Source organism: Musca domestica, unplaced genomic scaffold (assembly GCF_030504385.1).
Source record: "Musca domestica strain aabys unplaced genomic scaffold, Musca_domestica.polishedcontigs.V.1.1 25, whole genome shotgun sequence".
Lineage (NCBI taxonomy): Eukaryota > Metazoa > Arthropoda > Insecta > Diptera > Muscidae > Musca > Musca domestica.
The window spans coordinates 8,305,232-8,325,090 of NW_026712277.1; the positions used below are offsets into that span (position 1 = coordinate 8,305,232).

The following is a 19,859-nucleotide window of genomic DNA, read 5'->3' on the forward strand; positions in this document are numbered from 1 at the left end:
TAAATTAAGTTTAAGTCACTCTCCCTAAGAAAACATTAAAAAAAGTGTATTTCATATAAAACACAATTGTTATATTTATATAGAAAGTTTTTTAAAAATTTTGGTTGTTTAGACATGTTTTTTTTTTGTGTTTATTTTTCTAATTCCATTTGTTTAGCAGTTTTGTTGTATAGGGGGATGGGTTTTCTCTGTTTTCATTTTATATTCTTCTTTTATTAAGATTTCTTTTTTTTTACATTTAAACAATTTTCTAAATACATAAAAACTAGTAAATTTTATGATGGTATTTTTGTTTTTTTTTTTTATACGCCACTGATATGGTTGTTAAGTGTTGCTTTTTATTGCTGATATTATTTGTTTTTTTTTTATATTTATAAAATAGGGGGTTTTTGTTTTAAATAATAAAAAAAGAATATATATAAAACAAAATAATATTCAAAGGTTTTTTTAGTTTTTGGTTAAAACGAAACAAAAATCCATTTATAATTTTAGTTATTTAAAAAAAAAAAAACAAAATCTTAGATAGCTTTCATTTAACACTTTTCTTTCTATCCATGTTTGTTTTCTTCTTATCTTTCCTTCTTTCTTTTTTTGTTTGTTTATTTGCCTGCAAAAAATCTTACTTGTCTGCTCTTAATTTACATTAATAATTGTTAGTTTTTGTTTATGTTTTTTACATATATGTTTTGTTTTTTATTTAAATTATTCAATTTTTTTTTGTTTTGTTAAAAAAAAATATTTAATTAATTAATTATACAATATTTATTTAAAATTAAGCACAAAAATGTCTTTTTTTAATTGTTGTTGGTTGGTTGTTTGCTTGGTAAAATTGTAAATTTGTAAAAAGTTGTGCATTCCATTATCTTTTTCATTTTCATTTAATTAAATTTTTTGTTGGTTGCTTTTGTTTATGCCAAAATGATAATCAAATTAAATTAAATTAGAAACAATACTGCATATCTTAGGGGTACAGGGTGGCCCAAAATATTAATGAGGGGGTAAAAATAGGAGGAGATTATAAAAATCAAATCATTTTTAGGAATGTCCAATTGAATGGGCATTTGTTAAATGATTTTGAAATTTGAGAAAGAATTTTATCTGGACTTTTGTCAGAAGACTTTTTAACTCTCAATAAAAACCATAAAAAATTGTTCTATTTTGAAATGGATACCATCCGACCCAATGGCCAAGATCATGGGGAATCTATATTTTTAAACCAGTAAGGAAAGCTCAAAAGTCGGGCGGGGCCGACTATATGATACCCTACACCCCTATGCATATTTAGTAGAGGTCTTGTAAAAGAAAGGTTTATATTGCAATTTCTGAGCTCTATGAGATATCGGGTACAAAATATCATTATGGTAGAGTGCATCTGCTGAAAGTTGGAGATTTGAACACCAAATCAGATAAGGAAATTTGCCAAACTCTGTTGAATTGTGAAAATTCATAGCATTTGGGCTAATATTAGCCATTTGGCGCACAATAAACCTGAAATCGGATAATGGGAGCTATATCCAAATCGGAACCGATCTTTATAAAATTGAAAACAGTTATTTCTTGGCTGTATCTGATATCTGGTACCAAATATTATTCTTGAGTGACTTAAACACCAAATCGGATGAAACATATCTATATATATGGGAGCTATAGCTATATCTGAACCGATTTTTATCAAATTTAAAGTACATCATTCTATACTAAATTCGGTCGCAAGTGCCGAAATTCACACAATCGGACTGATATTAGCCATTTGGTGCACAAGAAACCTAAAAACGGATGAAACGCATATATATGTTAGCTATAGCTATATCTGAAGCGATTTTCAACAAATTTAAAATACATGCTTGTCGACTGAATTCGTTAGGAAATGCCGAAATTCACTCCATTTGGACTGATAATATTTAGTCATTTGGGCCACAATAAACCAGAAAATCGGTCGTAGATATATGTGGGAGGTTAATATAAATTTGGAAATGCCGAAATTCACTCCATTTGGACTGATGATAGGTCGGTCGTAGATATATATGTGAGCTATAGCTAAATTTGGACCGATTTTCAATCCAATTCCTATAGGGTTCGTCCATGAGCCATACAAATATTATTTGGAAAATTTCAGCTCAATCGAATAATAAATGCGACCTGCATTTTGTTTACAAAAATACATAGACAGATGGACACACAGACCGACGGATATGCATAAATCGCCTAAGAAAGTGATTCTATGCTGATCAGCCAAAAAGGAACTATGGGTTTATCCCGTTTCCTTCTCCATGTTACAAACAAATGCACAAACACATAATACCCTTACAAATATGTGGTGTAGGGTAAATAAAAAATAGTATTGGTCTTCTTTTTCAAGAGGTTTTGCAGATTTTCTGTGACAATTCCAGGATATTTTCTTTTTAAAAATTCCTTATGGTAATTTATGGGAATAATAGGTTTCCATTTCCCCAAAATAATGACATGAATGTGGCCATCCATAAACCTCTTTCTTCACATCATCCACACTTCCCCCATTCACATACATTTTGGGCTACCCTGTAGAGCTCTCGTAAACATATCTCATCGAAAGTTGTAAACTAAATAAATTTGTTGCTCTTGTGGTATTTGTTGTTGGTTTTGTTAAGCATGCAGTTGTCTTGTGTTTTTCTATTGTTATACTCTTAGTTGTTCTTGTTGTTGTTGTAAGCACATAATTTCTTAATTACATTGTAAAAATAACATACATACATAATTATATTGTTTTTTCTTTTCATTTTCATCTTTTTTTGTATATATTTTTAGTATTTCATGTTTTTGTTGGTTTTGTTTTCCTTTTGTTTTTTTTTTGTTTTCATTTGATAATAATACTACGATTTTTTGTGTTGTTTTTTTTTTCGAAAAAAAAAAGAAATAAAAATAAGCAAAACCATTTATCTTGTTCTTCTTAGAGTTTTAGTAATTATTTTTTGTGTTTTTGTTTTGTTTTTTGTAAATCTGTTTGTTTTTATCTTCTCTATTATTATTTAGATTAGATTATTTTTTATATATATATATTGTCAAATCATGGTTTCTTGTATTCTTCATTCATGTTTTTAATATTTTTTTTTGGTTATTTTTCACATTTTCATTTTTTGAGATTTTTTTTACACAAGTGTTTTTTATTTTATAATAATAAAGATAAAAACTAATTTCTTTTATTTATATAAATATTTATATATGGAAGTTAATAAAACAAAATAATAAAAATAATTAATAAAAAAACTTATTTAAGAAAAAACAATGAGAAACAACAATTGCTGGTTGATTTGATTGGTAAAAGTTCCATCGTTACAAACTAAATGAAAATTTAATAATAATTAATCAATAGAAAAAAAAAAACCTTACAACTCAAAAGTGAGATGATGAGTAAAATATTTATAAGTTTTATGTGTGTATATATATATATAGAAATTACAACAAAAATTATTAAATTATATACTATATAATGTAATAACAACAAAAAAATAATAAGCAAATTCATTTAAATATAAATTAATAATATTTCTTTCAGTTTAATTTATTTCATATTTTCATCAATTGAGGAAGAAAGCCTAAAAGCATGCTTTGAATTTGTTTGTTTTTTTTTTGTTTTAAATTATCACTAAAATTCTATTTGTTGTTCTTGTTTTGTTGTTTGCACCTTTTTGTCTTCCTTGGGTGAGGCCTCTTCTCAGTTGTTTTTTGTTATTAAAACTTAAATAAAAATAAAATAACTCAAAATAATTCAAATTTATGTAGCACACCTGTCTACCATCTTGTCTTCAGATTTATTTTAGCTGCTCTTTGCTACTGTATTTTCTTCTTCTCCACTCATTCTTTCAAATAAAATCTCTTCTTTCCTTGTAGCTTTTCCATTTTAATTGTGGGTTATGTTTTGCTGTTTCATTTTATTATAACATCTTTGTCTTCACGTCTTCTTTCTTTTGTTTAATGTTGTGGTTGTTGTTGCTGCTGATGTTGTTGTTGTTGCTGCTGCTGCTGCTGTAATGATGCCGCCGACATCATTAGGGCATCATCTCAGTTATAGCCAACATCTTGTTTAATTTCGGCATCGTTCTCCTTTTCAATCATACCCTCATTGGCGGCATTATTCCAGGCACCATTCATACTTTTCGATGATGAGAAACATAGCTTCATAATAAAGGGGAATTTGGTGCCTAGCGTAAGTAAATATAAAAGAAAATGGGGGAAGAAAAAGAAGACAAGGAAAATTAAATATAATCAAAAAAGGATTACAGATTTAAGCAGAAACAAAATTAATAAATAAGTTAGATATCAAATATTATGGCAATAAACGCCTTTTGTTTTGTAGATTATTAGAGAATTTCATGTGCAACTTGATTCCCTTTGGGACCAACCCCCCATGGCAAGAGTGGTCACTACGTTGAGTTTTGTGAAAGAATTCACACCACTTCAAAGGGAAATATTTTTGTAATGACATTGTTTTCTTAAATTCTCGTCAGACTATCATAGCTACAAGTTTCATTTGTTTGGTGACTTATAGTGAAATTTGATAAGGAACATTTTTTCCTTTGATACCACATAACTAAAGTTAAGTTTTACCCAGAAATTTACACGAAATCGAACTTAAATCCGAAATTTATTCAACATGACAGCCTAAATTATTTATTTCAATTTAAAATAAACTACTATTGTTATATTTATTATACCTAGCTCTGGTTCTGTTCTGAGACTCATAGTAAAATTTGATGAAGAACATCTTATCCATTGGCACCGAAGCTCTCCAATGGAGATTTAAGTTATAACTTTGCTCCAACTCATAAAGAGGACAATATAAAAAAGGAAATGTTTTTGTATCCGCATTGATACTTAAATTGCAGCCAAACTACAACATCTACAAATTTGGTAAATTTGGGGACCTGGACTGAAATTTGATAAAGTACATTTTTTCCTTTAACACCACCTACCTAAAGTGAAGTTTTCTTCAAAAATTTTGCACCGAATCGAACTCAAATTCGAGATTTAATTGAAAATTGCAGCCTAATTATTTATTTTAATTTAAAATTAACTTTAATTTTTATATTTATTATATCTAGCTATAAGTTCTCTTCTGAGACTCATAGTAAAATTTGACGTAGAACAAGTTTTCCATTGGCACCAAATTTCTACAATGAAGATTTAAGGGACAAACTGGCTGCAACTCAGAAGGAGATAAATTAAACAAAAAATCACTTTTTTATCATTCTAATTTTAACTGAAATATAATAGCTGCGGATTTTTGTGTTCTACACATTTTTCCTTAAAGCGAGTTCTTTTAAAATTCTCATGAATTTCCATATTTAAAACATGATAATCCTATGAAATTTTCAAAATTTCTTTCTAAGGACTTGTTGAATTGAGTTGTGGCATTGGCATTTTTTTCTTGATTTTAGCCCTCGAGTGACCACAAATAAAATGAATTTATGTTATTGATTTAATTTTATACTAAATTAATTTAATTTTGTATTCAATTATTCCAGTTTTGCACTTATTTCAAAGAGAAATTAAGTTTTTCAAAGGAAATAAAGTAAACGCCTAGAAGTATGCTTTGAATTTTGTCATTAAACGCAGAGACCAAGTAAAGCTAACTTTAAAGGCAAATACGTGAATGATTGGTTTAAAATTAATAAATGTTGCAAATGAGGAGCCTAGGGAGCAATACTGAGGGTCTTAAGTGATAATTATAATTATTTTTGCTCTCTAAGGCGTCAAGTGTATTCTTGGTCTTATACTTCTTCTCTCACAACTAAGTTTTCGTGCTTTCTTACCTTTGCCTTCAATGGGCAGATGATTACACTTCATGATGGCCAAAACAGCCTGGGCAATATTGGGGAATTCAATCAGACCCGATGAGGAACGTTCGGTCTTAAGGGGGAATAGCCTGACAGATGTTGCAGGAACCTCTTTGATATTGAAAATGCCAATCAATTGATCCTCGGTGAGACCAGGTGGTGTGTTGAAGAAATGTAAAATCTGCAAAAAAAAAAAGGAAAAACATTTACATTATTATTATGATGAACTTTTTATTAGACGAAGTTCAGCTTACCTTGCTCGGTGGTTGTATACGATTTTTGCTAGCCTGGGCTGGCGATAGGAAACGATTGTTCTTTGAACCGGTGTATTCTTTGAAGCTGGGTGTGTGATCGGCCAATAGGAAGGGATTTATGACTTCGGACAAAAAGTTCTGTTTGGAGAAGGCGATTTGGATTTTGCCCTTTGTGCCAACGGGAATGTTGTTCAGATGTTGGACGCAACGTTCGACAGCCACTGAATCGCCCATTTGCACCATGGCAGTGCCCTCTTTGGTTTTAAGGAATTTGATCTGCAAGAAAAAAACAAAAAAAAAAAAAAAATAGTTTTAGTTGAAAAATGAAATACTTGATTTCAGTTCCCAGGGAATTTGGGCAGGTGTTTTCTTGCAATTCAAGTTGAGTGCATAAATTATTAAATGTTGATACCCCCACCCTCCCCACCTCAAGCTCGTTATTATTACGTTGTAGATTTTCTATTGGCTACTTTTGTTGTTGCTGTTGTTGTAGTCAATGGCCATTGATGTTTCGTAGCAAAACATGATTGCCTTGCAAATTTCCCGTTATAAAAGTTGTTGAGCTCCAACCATCAGCCAGCCGGCCAGGCAATAATGCTTCCCTCTCCCCATAGCCGCTCCCCCATTCGCAAACACACAATTTATGTTTGCAGCAGCTTGATTATGGCAAACGGCAATTGGTTCATTGAATTATTGCATTATTGCGCTTTTATTTCGTTGATGAATGTAACTCCTCTCACTCTGAGGCAGTGTTGCAGAATAATTGCTCATAACAAGATATTTGTTTGCGCACAGCAGCAGGGTTTTGGTCAACAATTTTCATAAAAATCGACCAATATGAGTTTGAAAAGGAAACGACCAATATTATATCAGCATGACCAGTGGGAAAAATGTTGTCCTCTTGGGTCTAAATAAAATTAGAAGTTCAAAAAACGTCTCAAAAAAAAAAAAAAAAAAAAAAAAACAAACTAGCTGAGGCCAAAAGCATACCTTCAAGAACCTATCTTTGAAATGTCATAAATGCTGATATATCTCTTAAAGGTGTGGAAATAGACACCGACATCGGGGACCTAGAGACAAATTGGAAAAAATGCCTTTCTGTTCGTGAAATAGAAGAAACATTAGCTGGGATCTGGGATCTTTTCATTGGGACGTTATTATTCCAAATCTAAAATAAAGCAGGAATGTCGGAAAGACTTCCAGGCCTCATGGCTAGTTAGAACAAAAAAAAAAAAAAAAAAAAAAAAAAAAAATAGCTGAGCCTTAAAGTTTGCCTCCAAGAAACTTTTTTGAAATGACATAAAGGCTGATATATCTCTCAGAGGTGGAAATAGACCCCGACATCTGGTACCTAAAAAAAAATGGACAAAACGCCTTTCTAATTGTTAAATAGAGGGAATATAGGCTGGACACGATCAGAGATCAGATTGGGAGTTAAACTGAATAATAACGTCCCAAATCACAAATTGCGTCCTAAATTTGAAGCAGGAATGTCGATAGAGTTCCAGGTCTGTTGGTTAGTTAGGAAAAAATTAGCAAAGCCTAAAAGTGTACCACAAAAAAACTTTTTTTAATCATACAAAGGGGGGATATATACTTTTAAAGTGGAAGTAGATTCGAGAGGGACCTTTTATCAGGGACCTAGAATTATATTCAGATACTGATTATTAAAACCATATTTTGTCGAAAGCTGGACCCCAATAAAAACGCCCTAAATTTGTATAAGGAATGTCAGATAGGCCTCATGGCTACTTGGGAAACAAATTAGCTGAGCCTAAAAGTATGCCTCCAAGAAAATGTTTTTAAAATGACACAACGGCCGAGGTGAAAATAGATTCTGGAGAAGCCTTCTATCAGGGACCTAGAATTATATTCAGATACTGATTATTAAAACCATATTTGGTCAAAAGCTGGACCCCCAAGGAGATTAAATTTAATTGGGAATTAATTTGAATGAAAAGGTCCTAAATCAATAAGAGCGTCCTAAAATTGAATAAGGAATGTCAAATAGACCTCACGGCTAGTTGGGAAACAAATTAGCTGATCCTAAAAGTATACTTCAAAAATGTCTTTAAAATGACAACGGCTGATATGTCAGAAGTAAAAATATATTCTGGAGCAGCCTTCCATTGAGTGAGCTAGAATTATATTCAGATACTGATTATTAAAATCATATTTGGTCGAATACTGTACCCGCAAGGAGATCAGATTGAGGGTCCTAAAATTGAATAAGAAATGTCAGATAGAACTCGCAGGTAGTTGGGAAACAAATTAGCTGAGCCTAAAAGTATGCCTCCCAGAAAATGTCTTTCCAATGACACAACGGCCGATATGTCACTTAGAGGTGGAAATAGATTCTGGAGGAGCCTTCCATCAGGGACCTAGCATTAGGTACAGATACTAATTACAGAATCAATATTTGGTCAAATTGCCTTGGCAACCCTAATTCTCGTGCACACACTCACCTAAACTTGCCCAGCAACCGAATAGAAAATTAGGATTTCTTTCCCATGTTTCACAGAGCCTAAAGATATCAATTATAAATATTGGTGGTGAACATGAAATAACGACTGGTGATAATGTTGGGAGGCAGGGCGGGAAGGTTGGTATGGGGGGCAATCATTAGGTTTTGTTCGCAAAATTTTGCCAAGTGCTACAAAATGCAGCAATAATGCCGCAATTCGTCTTAATTTGAGTGGTGGTAGTTACAACAAAATCCATTAACGAGTGGTCAATACACAATCTGGCACACGCACACAACAGCAAACAATGTTGCACTGCCTGCATGAAAGAATGGAGTAAGCAAGTGCTCGATGAGTTAGGCAAAATTTTGGGCATCAACACGCAATCATCTACATTTCCACTTAAGTATGGGCACACAAACCAATTTATAAGCACCAAAAATGGAGGCCATTATGAGCCAACACCAAGCTAGGTATGGACTTGCAACAAATATTTTTATGCAGCAATTGCTAAAAAATGCTTATGAAAGTTTTGTGGTATTACAACAGAGGAAGCAAGAGAGGCAGGCTCATAAAACACGTTTGCTATCATCAAAAACAAAAAAAAGTTCAACAAAACATTGGCATAATTGAATTTTCTAAGCGCAATCATCCACTATTAAGGTTCAATGAAATTCACACACACACACACACACAAATTGGCAAAACACTACTCTCCCTCACCTTCTCCTCTCTAAGAGAGGGAGACAGCCATGCAGTGCAATGAAACATGTTGATGTTGTTGAAATTACACGGCCTACTACCAACCCATCCAACACGCAATGTAGCAGCAGCAACAACATCCCCAAGGCGGTAGGCATTTTCAATTGCTGTTGTTGTTGCATTTTACACTCTCCATTATTATTTGGAAAAATGAAAAAGCAGCGTGTTGATCGTTCATAAGGATTTTCACTTTCACTTGTGCATGAACATACGTGCTGCCATTACAGGTGATGCTGCTGATGTTGATGATTGGTCATTGAAAGATCATTGCTCTCTCTCTCCCTCTCTGCCCCTTTCTCTCTTTATATTTATATCTCTGTGTTAATAATAGTAATGGGGTTTTGTGTGGATAATTTGAAATTGTTACAGGTGAAAATTATGAAACGTAATTGGGCTTTAACTATGAAGTTGTTCACTGAACTCTAGTAAATTTAAAAAAAATATAAAAAAAAAATATTAGAGGGAGAAATAGGTATAAATTTGGAAAAATTATAGAATGTGTTTAAAATTTCTTTATTAGAGGGAGAAATAGGTATAAATTTGGAAAAATTATAGAATTTGTTTAATATTTCTTTATTAGAGGGAGAAATAGGTATAAATTTGGAAAAATTATAGATTTTGTTTAAAATTTCTTTCATCTTAATTTCAATATGCTAAGAAAATCATTTATATCTTAACTTTCAAAAATACTTAAAGAAAATTGATCAATGAACAGAAACAAAACAAATGGACATTTGAATATTTTTTACGATTCCATCAAATATGTTTCCCAAGCAATGAGAACGAACTTAATACAGCAAAGCTTTTATGATTTGAGAAGTTAATTATGCTTAAAGCAGCTGGCTGCCGTTGATTATCCTTGTGCGTGTTTACGGAAAGGCAAATAAAGATAATGAAGAAAGAAATTCTTATCGCAACATTAAGCAACAAATAATGGCGCTAAGAAGATGATGGCAGGGGGGACATCATGCCCCTCTTTCCCACAAAGGAAAAAATAATATCCTTCCAAGAACAGCTTCTTTTAACAATTATTCTGGCAAATGCTGGGATGGACGCCATCTTAATAACAACTTCCAAATCAATGACCCAGGAAATGCAAAAGGACAATGGAAAATGGAAATACATCCTTAGCACCACTACCGCCATCAGCTTAGGGGATAAATATGGGATTATTGGATTTTAATGAATTGTGTCTGTTGGTTTAATGATGCTCTCTCTCTCTCCCTCTCTCTATGCGTGTGCCTTTGTGTTGTATTTGTATTAATGCCTGACTTAGATTTCCCTCTTTGTTTGCAACATTTAATGGCAAATAAGAAATTAATTCAATTAAACGAAATACGCACAAAAGAAGAGATGCTTAGTTTTTCTTTTTCATTAATTTCTATTTTTTGTGTTTTTTTTCTATTTTCTCTTTTCTTCCCCTTGGAAAACAATTAAGTTTTTGTTGCTGTCCATAAGCTAAAAGAAAGTAACCTTTTTTTGTAGTGATTTTCGCCAAAAGATAAGACCACAGATAAATTGAATTGAACTGTTAATGACAGCCTCATGTTTTTGTTTTCCTCATTTCCTGTTACACGACACGACACCGACCAGGGGAGATTTAATTGTCCATAAAGGTCCTTGGGCTGTTCCATTGTCTATATTTTCTTTATAGAAATAAAATTCTTGTATTTTTTAAGAGATCCTTGGGGGACTTCCGTTCTCTTCTAGACGACCATTGTTTATAGAAGTTCTTGAGGTTCTCAATTGTCTAGAGAAGACCTGGTCCATAAATGACCTGTCCATGGATGACGTAAAGGTCATCTATTGTCCATAGAAGAGCTGGCGGTCGGCGTTCTAGTGTCCATAGACGACATAAAGTTCCTCTATTGTACATAGACGACCTGGATGTATATTGTCCATGGAAGACGTGAAGTTCTTCCATTGTCCATAGACGACCTAAAGGTCTTCTATTGTCCATGGATGACCTGTAATTTATATAGTCCAAAGTCCAAAGATGACTAAGAGGTCTTCTACAGTCCATGGATGAACTGGAGGTTATCCATTGTCCATAAATGACCTGAAGGTCTTCTATTCTCCACAGAAGACGTAGAGGTTATCCATTGTCCATATATTACCTGAACATTAGATAGCCCATAGATGAGCTGGAGGTCATCTACTGTCTATGGATGCTTTGGAGGTCTTCCACAATACTTAGAAGACCTGGAGATCTTCTTCAGTCCATAGATGACCTAGAGGTCATCTATTGTCCATGGATGATTTGAAGGTCTTCTGTTGTTTATAAATGACCTGGAAAATATTTGGTGCCAATAGATGACCTGGAGGTCATCTAGTGTCTATAAATTACGTGGAGGTCATCTAGGGTCTATAGATGACCTAAGGTTCTTATGGTGTCTATAAATGAGTTGGAGGTCATCTGGAGTTCATAGTTGATCTGGAGGCCATTTAGAGTTCATAGATGACCTGGAGGTCATATTTTATCCATGGATGATGTGAAGGTCTTCTGTTGTTTATAAATGATCTGGAAGTTATTTGGTGTCAATAAAAGACCTGCAGGATATATAGTGTCTATAAATGACGTGGAGGTTATCTAGAGTCCATAGATGACCTGGAGATCATCTGTAGGAACTATGTGGCATGGAGGTTGTCCATTGCCCCGAAGATTATTTTTTGTTCACAATTGACCTGGAGGTCACATTTTGCCCTGGATGACCTAGAGGTCATTTACAGTCCAGAGAAACCCTGAAAGACCTGAAGAGCATATATTGCCCATAGATGAAATGGAGGTCGTCATTTTTTCTAAAAGATACTTCTCTTGTCTGTGGAAGACATTAACGTTCTATATTATTAATAGAAGTCCTTGAGGTTTTCTATAATTCTATAGGCTTTGAAAGTTCTGTGTTAGGTCTATAGACAACATAAGTTCTCTGTGTCTTCTGGTGGCCCCTTTTTTGTTCACAAAGCTCCTTTAGATTTTCGAGAACGGACACCTATATATGTATATTCTATTATTTCTACACGACCTACAGGCCTCTTGTTGTCTATTGAAGACCTAAAAGTCCTTCTGAGTAAAGAAAATCTAAAAATCGTCTTTTTTCTATGGAAAATAAAGAGGTCTTCTGTGGTATACTAAAGACCTGGTGTATATGGTCTTAATGTTTGACTTTCTCTTCAAATTCCATTTCAAAATCCCCATTTCCTTCGCCAATCAAATTTTAGTGGCCATCATTAAAAGAAATTATATAACATGACATGTTTCCCAAGCCCCCTCTCCCTCCTCCTTTTGTGGTCACTTGCCATAAAATGTTGCTGCTGCGGTGGCCATAACACTTATCAGTTCCTGATAAAACTGGCAAACAAAATGTCGTTAATATTCCTTTTGTTTTGTGTGCGCGTCGTCCTCGCCATTGTTGGCGATGACAGCCGGAAAATGGAAAACATCGACATTTTAGTGTGGCGGACATTTGTTGTTTGGTTTTGTTGCACTACTTTTTAATTTCTTGCCCATGTCCATACCTCCCCACAAGCAGATGGGTGGTGCTTTCCATGCTTCCTGTTGGTGACCCCCTTATTTTGTGATGCTATTAATGGCTGTTGTTATGGCACATCCCTCCAAAAAAAAAAAACTGCGTTTGTCTTTGTGTCTGGTGTAATTAATGTTTTGTTGTAAAACATTTTGTTAACACACACATACACACATATAAAGGAGATTTCCTCCTTTCCATGCCCAGAGAAACAGAGAGAGACAATGGCCACGTTAGCTAGCTAGGAAGCAAGCGTATTATGTCGATGACAATAAGCCGTTATCATTTACGTTGTCGTTGTTGTTTTTTTTTTGTGTTGTGGCTGCTGTATTTAGTTTATTTTCTGTTGCGATTTAATTTATTAACAATGCTGCCATATCCACATCCACATAATAACAATAATCACTGGCATGTATACTAAATCGCAAACGCGTACACTCACACATAAGCCAAACAATAAATAAATGTTAATTACACGATTCACTTCATTAAAATGTCTTAATGGCGCCCAACCATGATTTATCTTCATGAATGCCCTGCATTGTTTTTTAGAGAAACTCAAACAATAGGGAGAGAGAGAAAGAGAGAGTTCCACATTTTCCAACCTTTTGTTTGTAAATGCAACTCTGCATTGTGACTTTTTCTTATCAGATTAGTGGCATATTGCAGATTTTGTAGGTTTATGACACATATTTTAGGTTAAAGTTTCTAGGCAACATGGAAGTTGAATATTTTTCTCCTAAATTTTTAAATATGTTTTCCCAACTTCCTTCCTAACTCCACTTGGGACAACAATCCAGTTTACAGCATAATTTTTACTTTTATCGCAAATGAACAGCATTAAAAATGTTGTCGCAATTTTCCAGGACAGCAGGAGGATGAGGAGTGTGTCACCACTGCCGTCAGACATGTAACGATTTACCACTAAGTGCTAGGACTAGTTTTTTTGTGTGTTAGTTTGTTGATAACAACTCCAGATGGAAAAATTAAAACATGAATTAGGATATTGGGGTGGATTGGATACGGAAAAAATCATAAGTCATGGAAGGTATTTCTTGGTGCAAAGGTTTAACAAAAAATAAAAATGGAAAGAAATCAGAGTGCAAAGCTAATACAAGTCCACAGCACCGCGGATGTCATGGGGATCAAACCTCTCCGAAATACAAAGTTTTTAGATATAGACTTTTTAGAAGGGAACTAAACTTCCCCCATCAACGCTTTTTCTGAAAAGTCCACTATTAAACGTTGGGATAATATTTAAATCCACATTTTCTCCGACAAAAAATTTGCAATTTTAACAGGAAACAGGAAAATGTGGGGAAAATTTTTTTCTCCTTTTAAAAATATTTTCATTTTTAAAGCTCCTACCTCAGAGCTTAGAATAGGCAGGATAATATTCAAGGTATTATTCTTTGAACCCTAAATCATAAAAATTGTATCTCAGTGTTCTGTGAAATGTTTTCCTTTTCTCTTAAAAAAAAATGTTCTCCTAAATTTCCCCTCCACCCTCATATGTATCCTCATTTTCGCATCGTATGTTACATATTTTTGCAACTCCTTTTTGTGTAATGAAAAAAAAAAAGAAAATCATAATAATGTTAAATGCCTCTGGATGCCCACATATGTGTCGGGCAACCAACCAGCCAGGCATGCTTGTGGGAACGGATAACAATTAAAAAAATTACAAACTTTCTTAACTTTCGAAATTCTACCAACTTTCCTTTTTTGTGTGAGGCTAGAATTTCCATCAAAACTCCACTTTAGATTTCAATTTCCATTTTGCCCTGTAAAATGTGATTATAAGGATGACGATTATGATGATGATAATAAGAAAGAGGAAAGGGCGTCCCAACGGATGACAAGTGAAAGGCAGCAAAATAGAAATGTGTTAGCAAAAAAAATTAAACATTGCTGATGGCAAAAAATGCTACGCCATTAGGGCACAATTTAATGATAATGAAGGAGAAAATATAAGTAACAAAAATACAAAAAAAAAAAAAAAAAAAAAATAAATAAATAACATAAAAAAGCAAAATAGTGAGCCGAACATATCGCAATATTCCATTCGGCAAATATTGAAATATATGCTCGTGGTAAAGCCATTGAAATTCCAAAAAGTGCAAGAACTTAGACGGCAACAGAAAGAAAATACTGTGTGGGCCGTCATAACAGCCGATGGTCGCTCTCTGCTCGTATTAATCAACCGTGGCATCAGAATAAATGACGAATATTATCGCGAAAGTATTTTGGGGGGTGTATTAAAGCCTTGGGCACGCAAACATTTTGGGCGCAGACCTTGGACATTCCAACAGGTCTCAGCACCATCGCACTCAGCACGCGCCACCCAAGAATGGTTACAAAATGAGATTCTTAGCTTCATTTCCAGCGCACAATGGTCACCAAAATTTCCGAATATAAATTCGTTGGACTATTGTGTCTGGAATATTTTGGAAAGCAAGGTTGGCACTAAAAAATACCAAAGTGTCGATCACCACAAGCAAGCGCTTCGCCGGGAATGGGTCAAAAGACCGTAGAGCAACATTCGGGCAGAGTTTGACGCTTTCATTGGCCGTTTGAAGGCCATAATTCGTGTGAAAGGTGACCAATTCGTAAAAATCTAAACTTATTCTAAAATTTGATGCTATTTCCGACATTTTTGTCTATCATTCCATAAAAATTTAAAAAAGTAAGAATTATGGCGTTTGACTTTGTTGCATTTTTTTATCTCACCCTGTAATTTTCCCCTCCCGCACTTTCTATCTAATTAAGACGTCTTACTCAACTCTCCGGCTTATTTTCCTCTCTCACCAATGAATGGTAACCCCACTGCTCTCCTGATTTTGGATAAATTTCCATACAAACAACATAGGACTATACTCGCAAAAACGATAATTTTGAACAAAAGTTTCATTCAGATTATTTTATATCATATCATATGATATTATCATTATATTAAAATTCAACAACAACAACAAAAACATTTAAAACAATTTTCCAAAAAAAAATATATTCTATTAAAGAAATTATTAAAACAACTTCTTAATTTCAGGGATTTTTCCCCTACACTATCAATGAATGTCTAATTAAGAAGCTTTACTCAGCTCTCTACCTTAAATACAACCATAATTTCCCTCTCTCACCATTTGGTTATCCCTCTGTTTACGGTTAATAAAGGGTGCTCCTTTGATTTTTATACAAAGAGCATAACTATGTACGCATAACAAACATAATTTTGATCAAATATTTCTGTCCGATTTCATTAATCATCATTATATTAAAGTACAAAAATTACAAAAACATTTGATGCAAATTAAAAAAAAAAACCTTTCCATCAAAGAAACTATTAAAACAAACCGTTATTTTTCAGGGATTTTTCGTTCTATTCTAAAAAAAAAAAAAAAACAAAAAAAATATCAAATGTTATGGCCTCGCACTCTCTGTTGATGACTCTCACGAGCTCTCTGTCTCTGTGAGAACGAAAGAAAAAATACCTTTGGCTTTGAGTTTATTATTGTTATTGCTGCTGTTGTTATTGCAATGAGTGTTTGGTTGGCTGTCGACTGAGTACAGGTCGTGTGTCGTCGTAGCACAAGTGTTGTTGGTTTTGTTTTTATTGTTGTCAATTGTACCTTTGAGATTTTCGTTTATTGTTTTGACATGACCCGGGTTGCTGTTGTTGGCCATTGTCAGAGATGTTGTTGCGGCTGCGCTACTACTGTTTAGTTATCTTTTTGGATTTGAATATATCTTTGGCCCTCTTCCCCTCTGTCTCTTGTTTCAAAATTTTAGCAATTTAACATTTGTTGTTATTATTTAAAAGTGTGTAAATAAATATAGCAAACAACAACAATACAAAAAATATAAATTCCCATAAAAGATATTACGTTTGTGTCGCGCTATTTTTCTTCTCTTTTGTAACAAAAGCAGCAGCAGCAACAACAACAGCAAATAACAAAATGTAAATTGCTGTCAAGTGTTACGACACTGAAAGGAAACTAAATTGAAAATAATAAAAAAAAAAACAAAAAACAGAGAAACACACAATGAAAGAAGATAATAACGAAAATAATAATAGGGGACAAATGTTGTTTTGCACAAACACACACATACACTCTCTCTCAAAAACACACAGCCAAACATACGCGAGTTTTCATTGAGAAAAGAAGCTGGCTATGGTTATATTTCAGAAAAAGCACAAAACGTTGAATACAAGAGGCTAAATAATAAACGTTGTTGGGCTCTAAACAAATGAATGACAAGGCTCATAAAATATATATATATTTTTATCTTTTGTTGTAAGATAGTTATCATTTATATCATGTGTTGGACATCTAAAACGATTGTTGAGAGAAATTTGTAAATGTTTTTTTTTTTCATTTTCCCTGAGGAAAAGGGAAGGCCACAACACAATTTGGATGTATATATAAAATAATTTGAACAAAAATATACTTTAATGTGATATGTCAAAAAATGGTTTTAAATTTTCAATATAAAACAGTGGAAAAATATTTTTACTATTCATACGTCCTAGAGGCGTTTGATGAAAAATAAACAAATTTACAAAATATTTGAAATTTTTTAAGGACTTTCTACGCAATCTGTTATTTTACTTTTTTTCAATTTTCGTTTTTATAGGCCTAGTATATTTCACTTCTCAATCCCTTTAAGTTTTTCCAAGTTTTTTTTTGTAATCAAGAAGTCACCTTTTATACTTAAAGACTAGTTAGATTTCATCAGTTCCTTGAAAAAAAATATATTTATTTTACTTCTATGAAATGTTTGCCTTTGTATTTTTGTTTTGGACAAGACTTTCAAAGATGCCATATTGACGTATGAATTATGCCAATAGTCATACGCCTTATTTTAATAACTTAGTGTGAAATATGATTTATTCCTATTTTCATGAGGTCGAAATTCCTGCAATTTATTTTTTTTCGGTCCAAAAGGCATCAATATTAATATATACTTTTTTTTGTCGTATGGGTTATGTCAGCAGTTATACGCCACAGTACACATCATTATTTGAGTTTGAAACTGACAGAGTTTCCTATTAAAATTCCTTCCATTTTTTTTTTAGTTTTTTCGTTTCATCAAAGCCGATTCCGAATAAAATTTACCTATTTATCGGTTTTTAAGAATTCTAGAACAACTTCTTAGCAATGAAAAAAAAAAAAATGTTTTGCAATGAAAAATCTTGAAAATTTTTTAATGAAACCAAACTTATGCCGCTTTTTTCTAAAGAAACTTATTGACGTATGAGTGATGCCAATAGTCATACGCGAGATAGACACTAAGTGAAAAAAAAAAAAAATGATATACAGCCCACATTTCATGGGAAAAAACAAGATTAATTTGAAATGCAAAATTTCCTTGGATATCTCCTGATTACGTTCTCAAGTCCTTAATTTATATGAGACCTCATCTCAGAAGATATCCTTAATAAATTAATTTAACAAAAACTTATTCTATTTCATATGAAGACATGGGAAAGGAAATTTAAGCAATTTTTCTAAAGTTTTTCTATGAAATTGTGAAGAGAAGTACAGTGAGTTTTCAACAATAGCAGTCCTCAATTTTCTATGGCCTGAAAAATGTTCGATTTTCAGAATATACTTTTCCAGAGAAAAAGTAATCTATTACTACGTCTTATATCATTTTTATTTGGCCAAAAATTCACACATCTTAAGTTAACACCCTGCGAGCTTCCTTCCACCCTCTCAGGACCTAAACCTAAAATATTAACACATTTGTAAGCCACTTTCTTTCTCCTTTGGATAGCAAAACATTTAATCACTCATAAGTAATTTACATAAAATGTGTGGTTATAAGTTATCTCTCTCTTTTAAATGGGCTTCATCATCATTGTGGTTTATCGCCCTCCGGCCCCTGATTTATATATCCCTTGGAGTTTATTTGCTAACTGCTTTGGAAATACATCTTCAACGAAGTATTTTATGTTAAGCCCCTTAATCACTTTGAATTTATTTTGCGTAAAAAGGAAGGCTTAACCAATGTTATTTTATGCATTACTGGATGATTTGTTAACACACTGAGACATGCAAACCCACACACATGCACATACATACAGTTGTATGTATATATGTTACTTTATTTATTATCATAATATAAATAAAATACATATAAAAATATTCACATAAAAGTTAACTGCAAAATAAGGATATACTTTTTGTGGTTTTGCCCTCCCCCTTTTGGAAATTACTTTATTGTTGTTGTTTCTGTATTTATATAAAACTATTAGGCCATAATTTTTGTTGGCATTTTCCCAAAAGATACTCACTGGCTAGCAATTTATTTACATTTTGGATTTAAGAGCAAAGGCTTTTGGTTTAAATAAATTGGTTTTTAAAGTTAGTTACACATGTGTGCTAACACACATGTTCGTATTTTATAAAAAAATATATAACAGGAAGTCAGAACAATTAAAGAAACTAAGAAAAAAATTATAAAATAAATAATTAAAATATATGAAAATATATAGATATTTTGAGAAATAGAACAGTGTGGCTTGTTTGTTCGGGATACCGTAGTATTTTGTTGTTGCAAAATGGTCAGGCTTATCCCTTTATTGTTGTTTTTATAAAAACAACTTTTGTTTATGAGTGGAGAACGATGGTAATGTTTACCAGAAATATAATAATGAAATAAGAATAGTAAAGGTTGACGTATAAGTTGTGACAACAATCATACGCAACAATGTCTAACGGCCCGAGCAGAAAAGAAAACAATTTTGCCAGGACCTCAGAGGTCACAGTTTTTTCTATAGAAAAAAAAAAAAAAAAATCATCAAGACTTCAGAGGTCCTAGTTTTTTTTTTTAAAGAAAAATAATTCTCTAATATATCAGAGGTCCGAGTTTTTTCTATAGAAAAAAAAATTCGCCAAGACTTCAGAGGTCTAACTTTTTCTATAAAAATAAATTCACTTGGATATCAGAGGTCCAAGTTTTTTTCTATAGCAAAAATTCGCCAGGACATCACAAGTCCAAGTTTTTTTTCTATAGAAAAAAAAAATTGTCTAGGACCTC

At 32.8% G+C, this 19,859-nt stretch overlaps 1 protein-coding gene across 5 annotated transcripts in view; it reads right to left on the reverse strand.

Moving 5' to 3' along the window:
* Positions 1–504: 504 nt before the first annotated feature.
* Positions 505–19,859, reverse strand: part of LOC101893941 (heterogeneous nuclear ribonucleoprotein L) — a 133,204-nt gene continuing 113,849 nt past the window's right edge. For all 5 annotated transcript variants that reach the window (XM_059123634.1, XM_059123632.1, XM_059123635.1 and 2 more), the window contains 3 exons: positions 6,068–6,343; positions 5,790–5,994; positions 505–4,178 (listed from right to left, as the gene is read on the reverse strand). In XM_059123634.1, the coding sequence (XP_058979617.1) occupies positions 4,039–4,178; positions 5,790–5,994; positions 6,068–6,343 (621 nt within the window). In that variant the 3' untranslated portion in view covers positions 505–4,038. The remainder of the gene's footprint in view (positions 4,179–5,789; positions 5,995–6,067; positions 6,344–19,859) is intronic.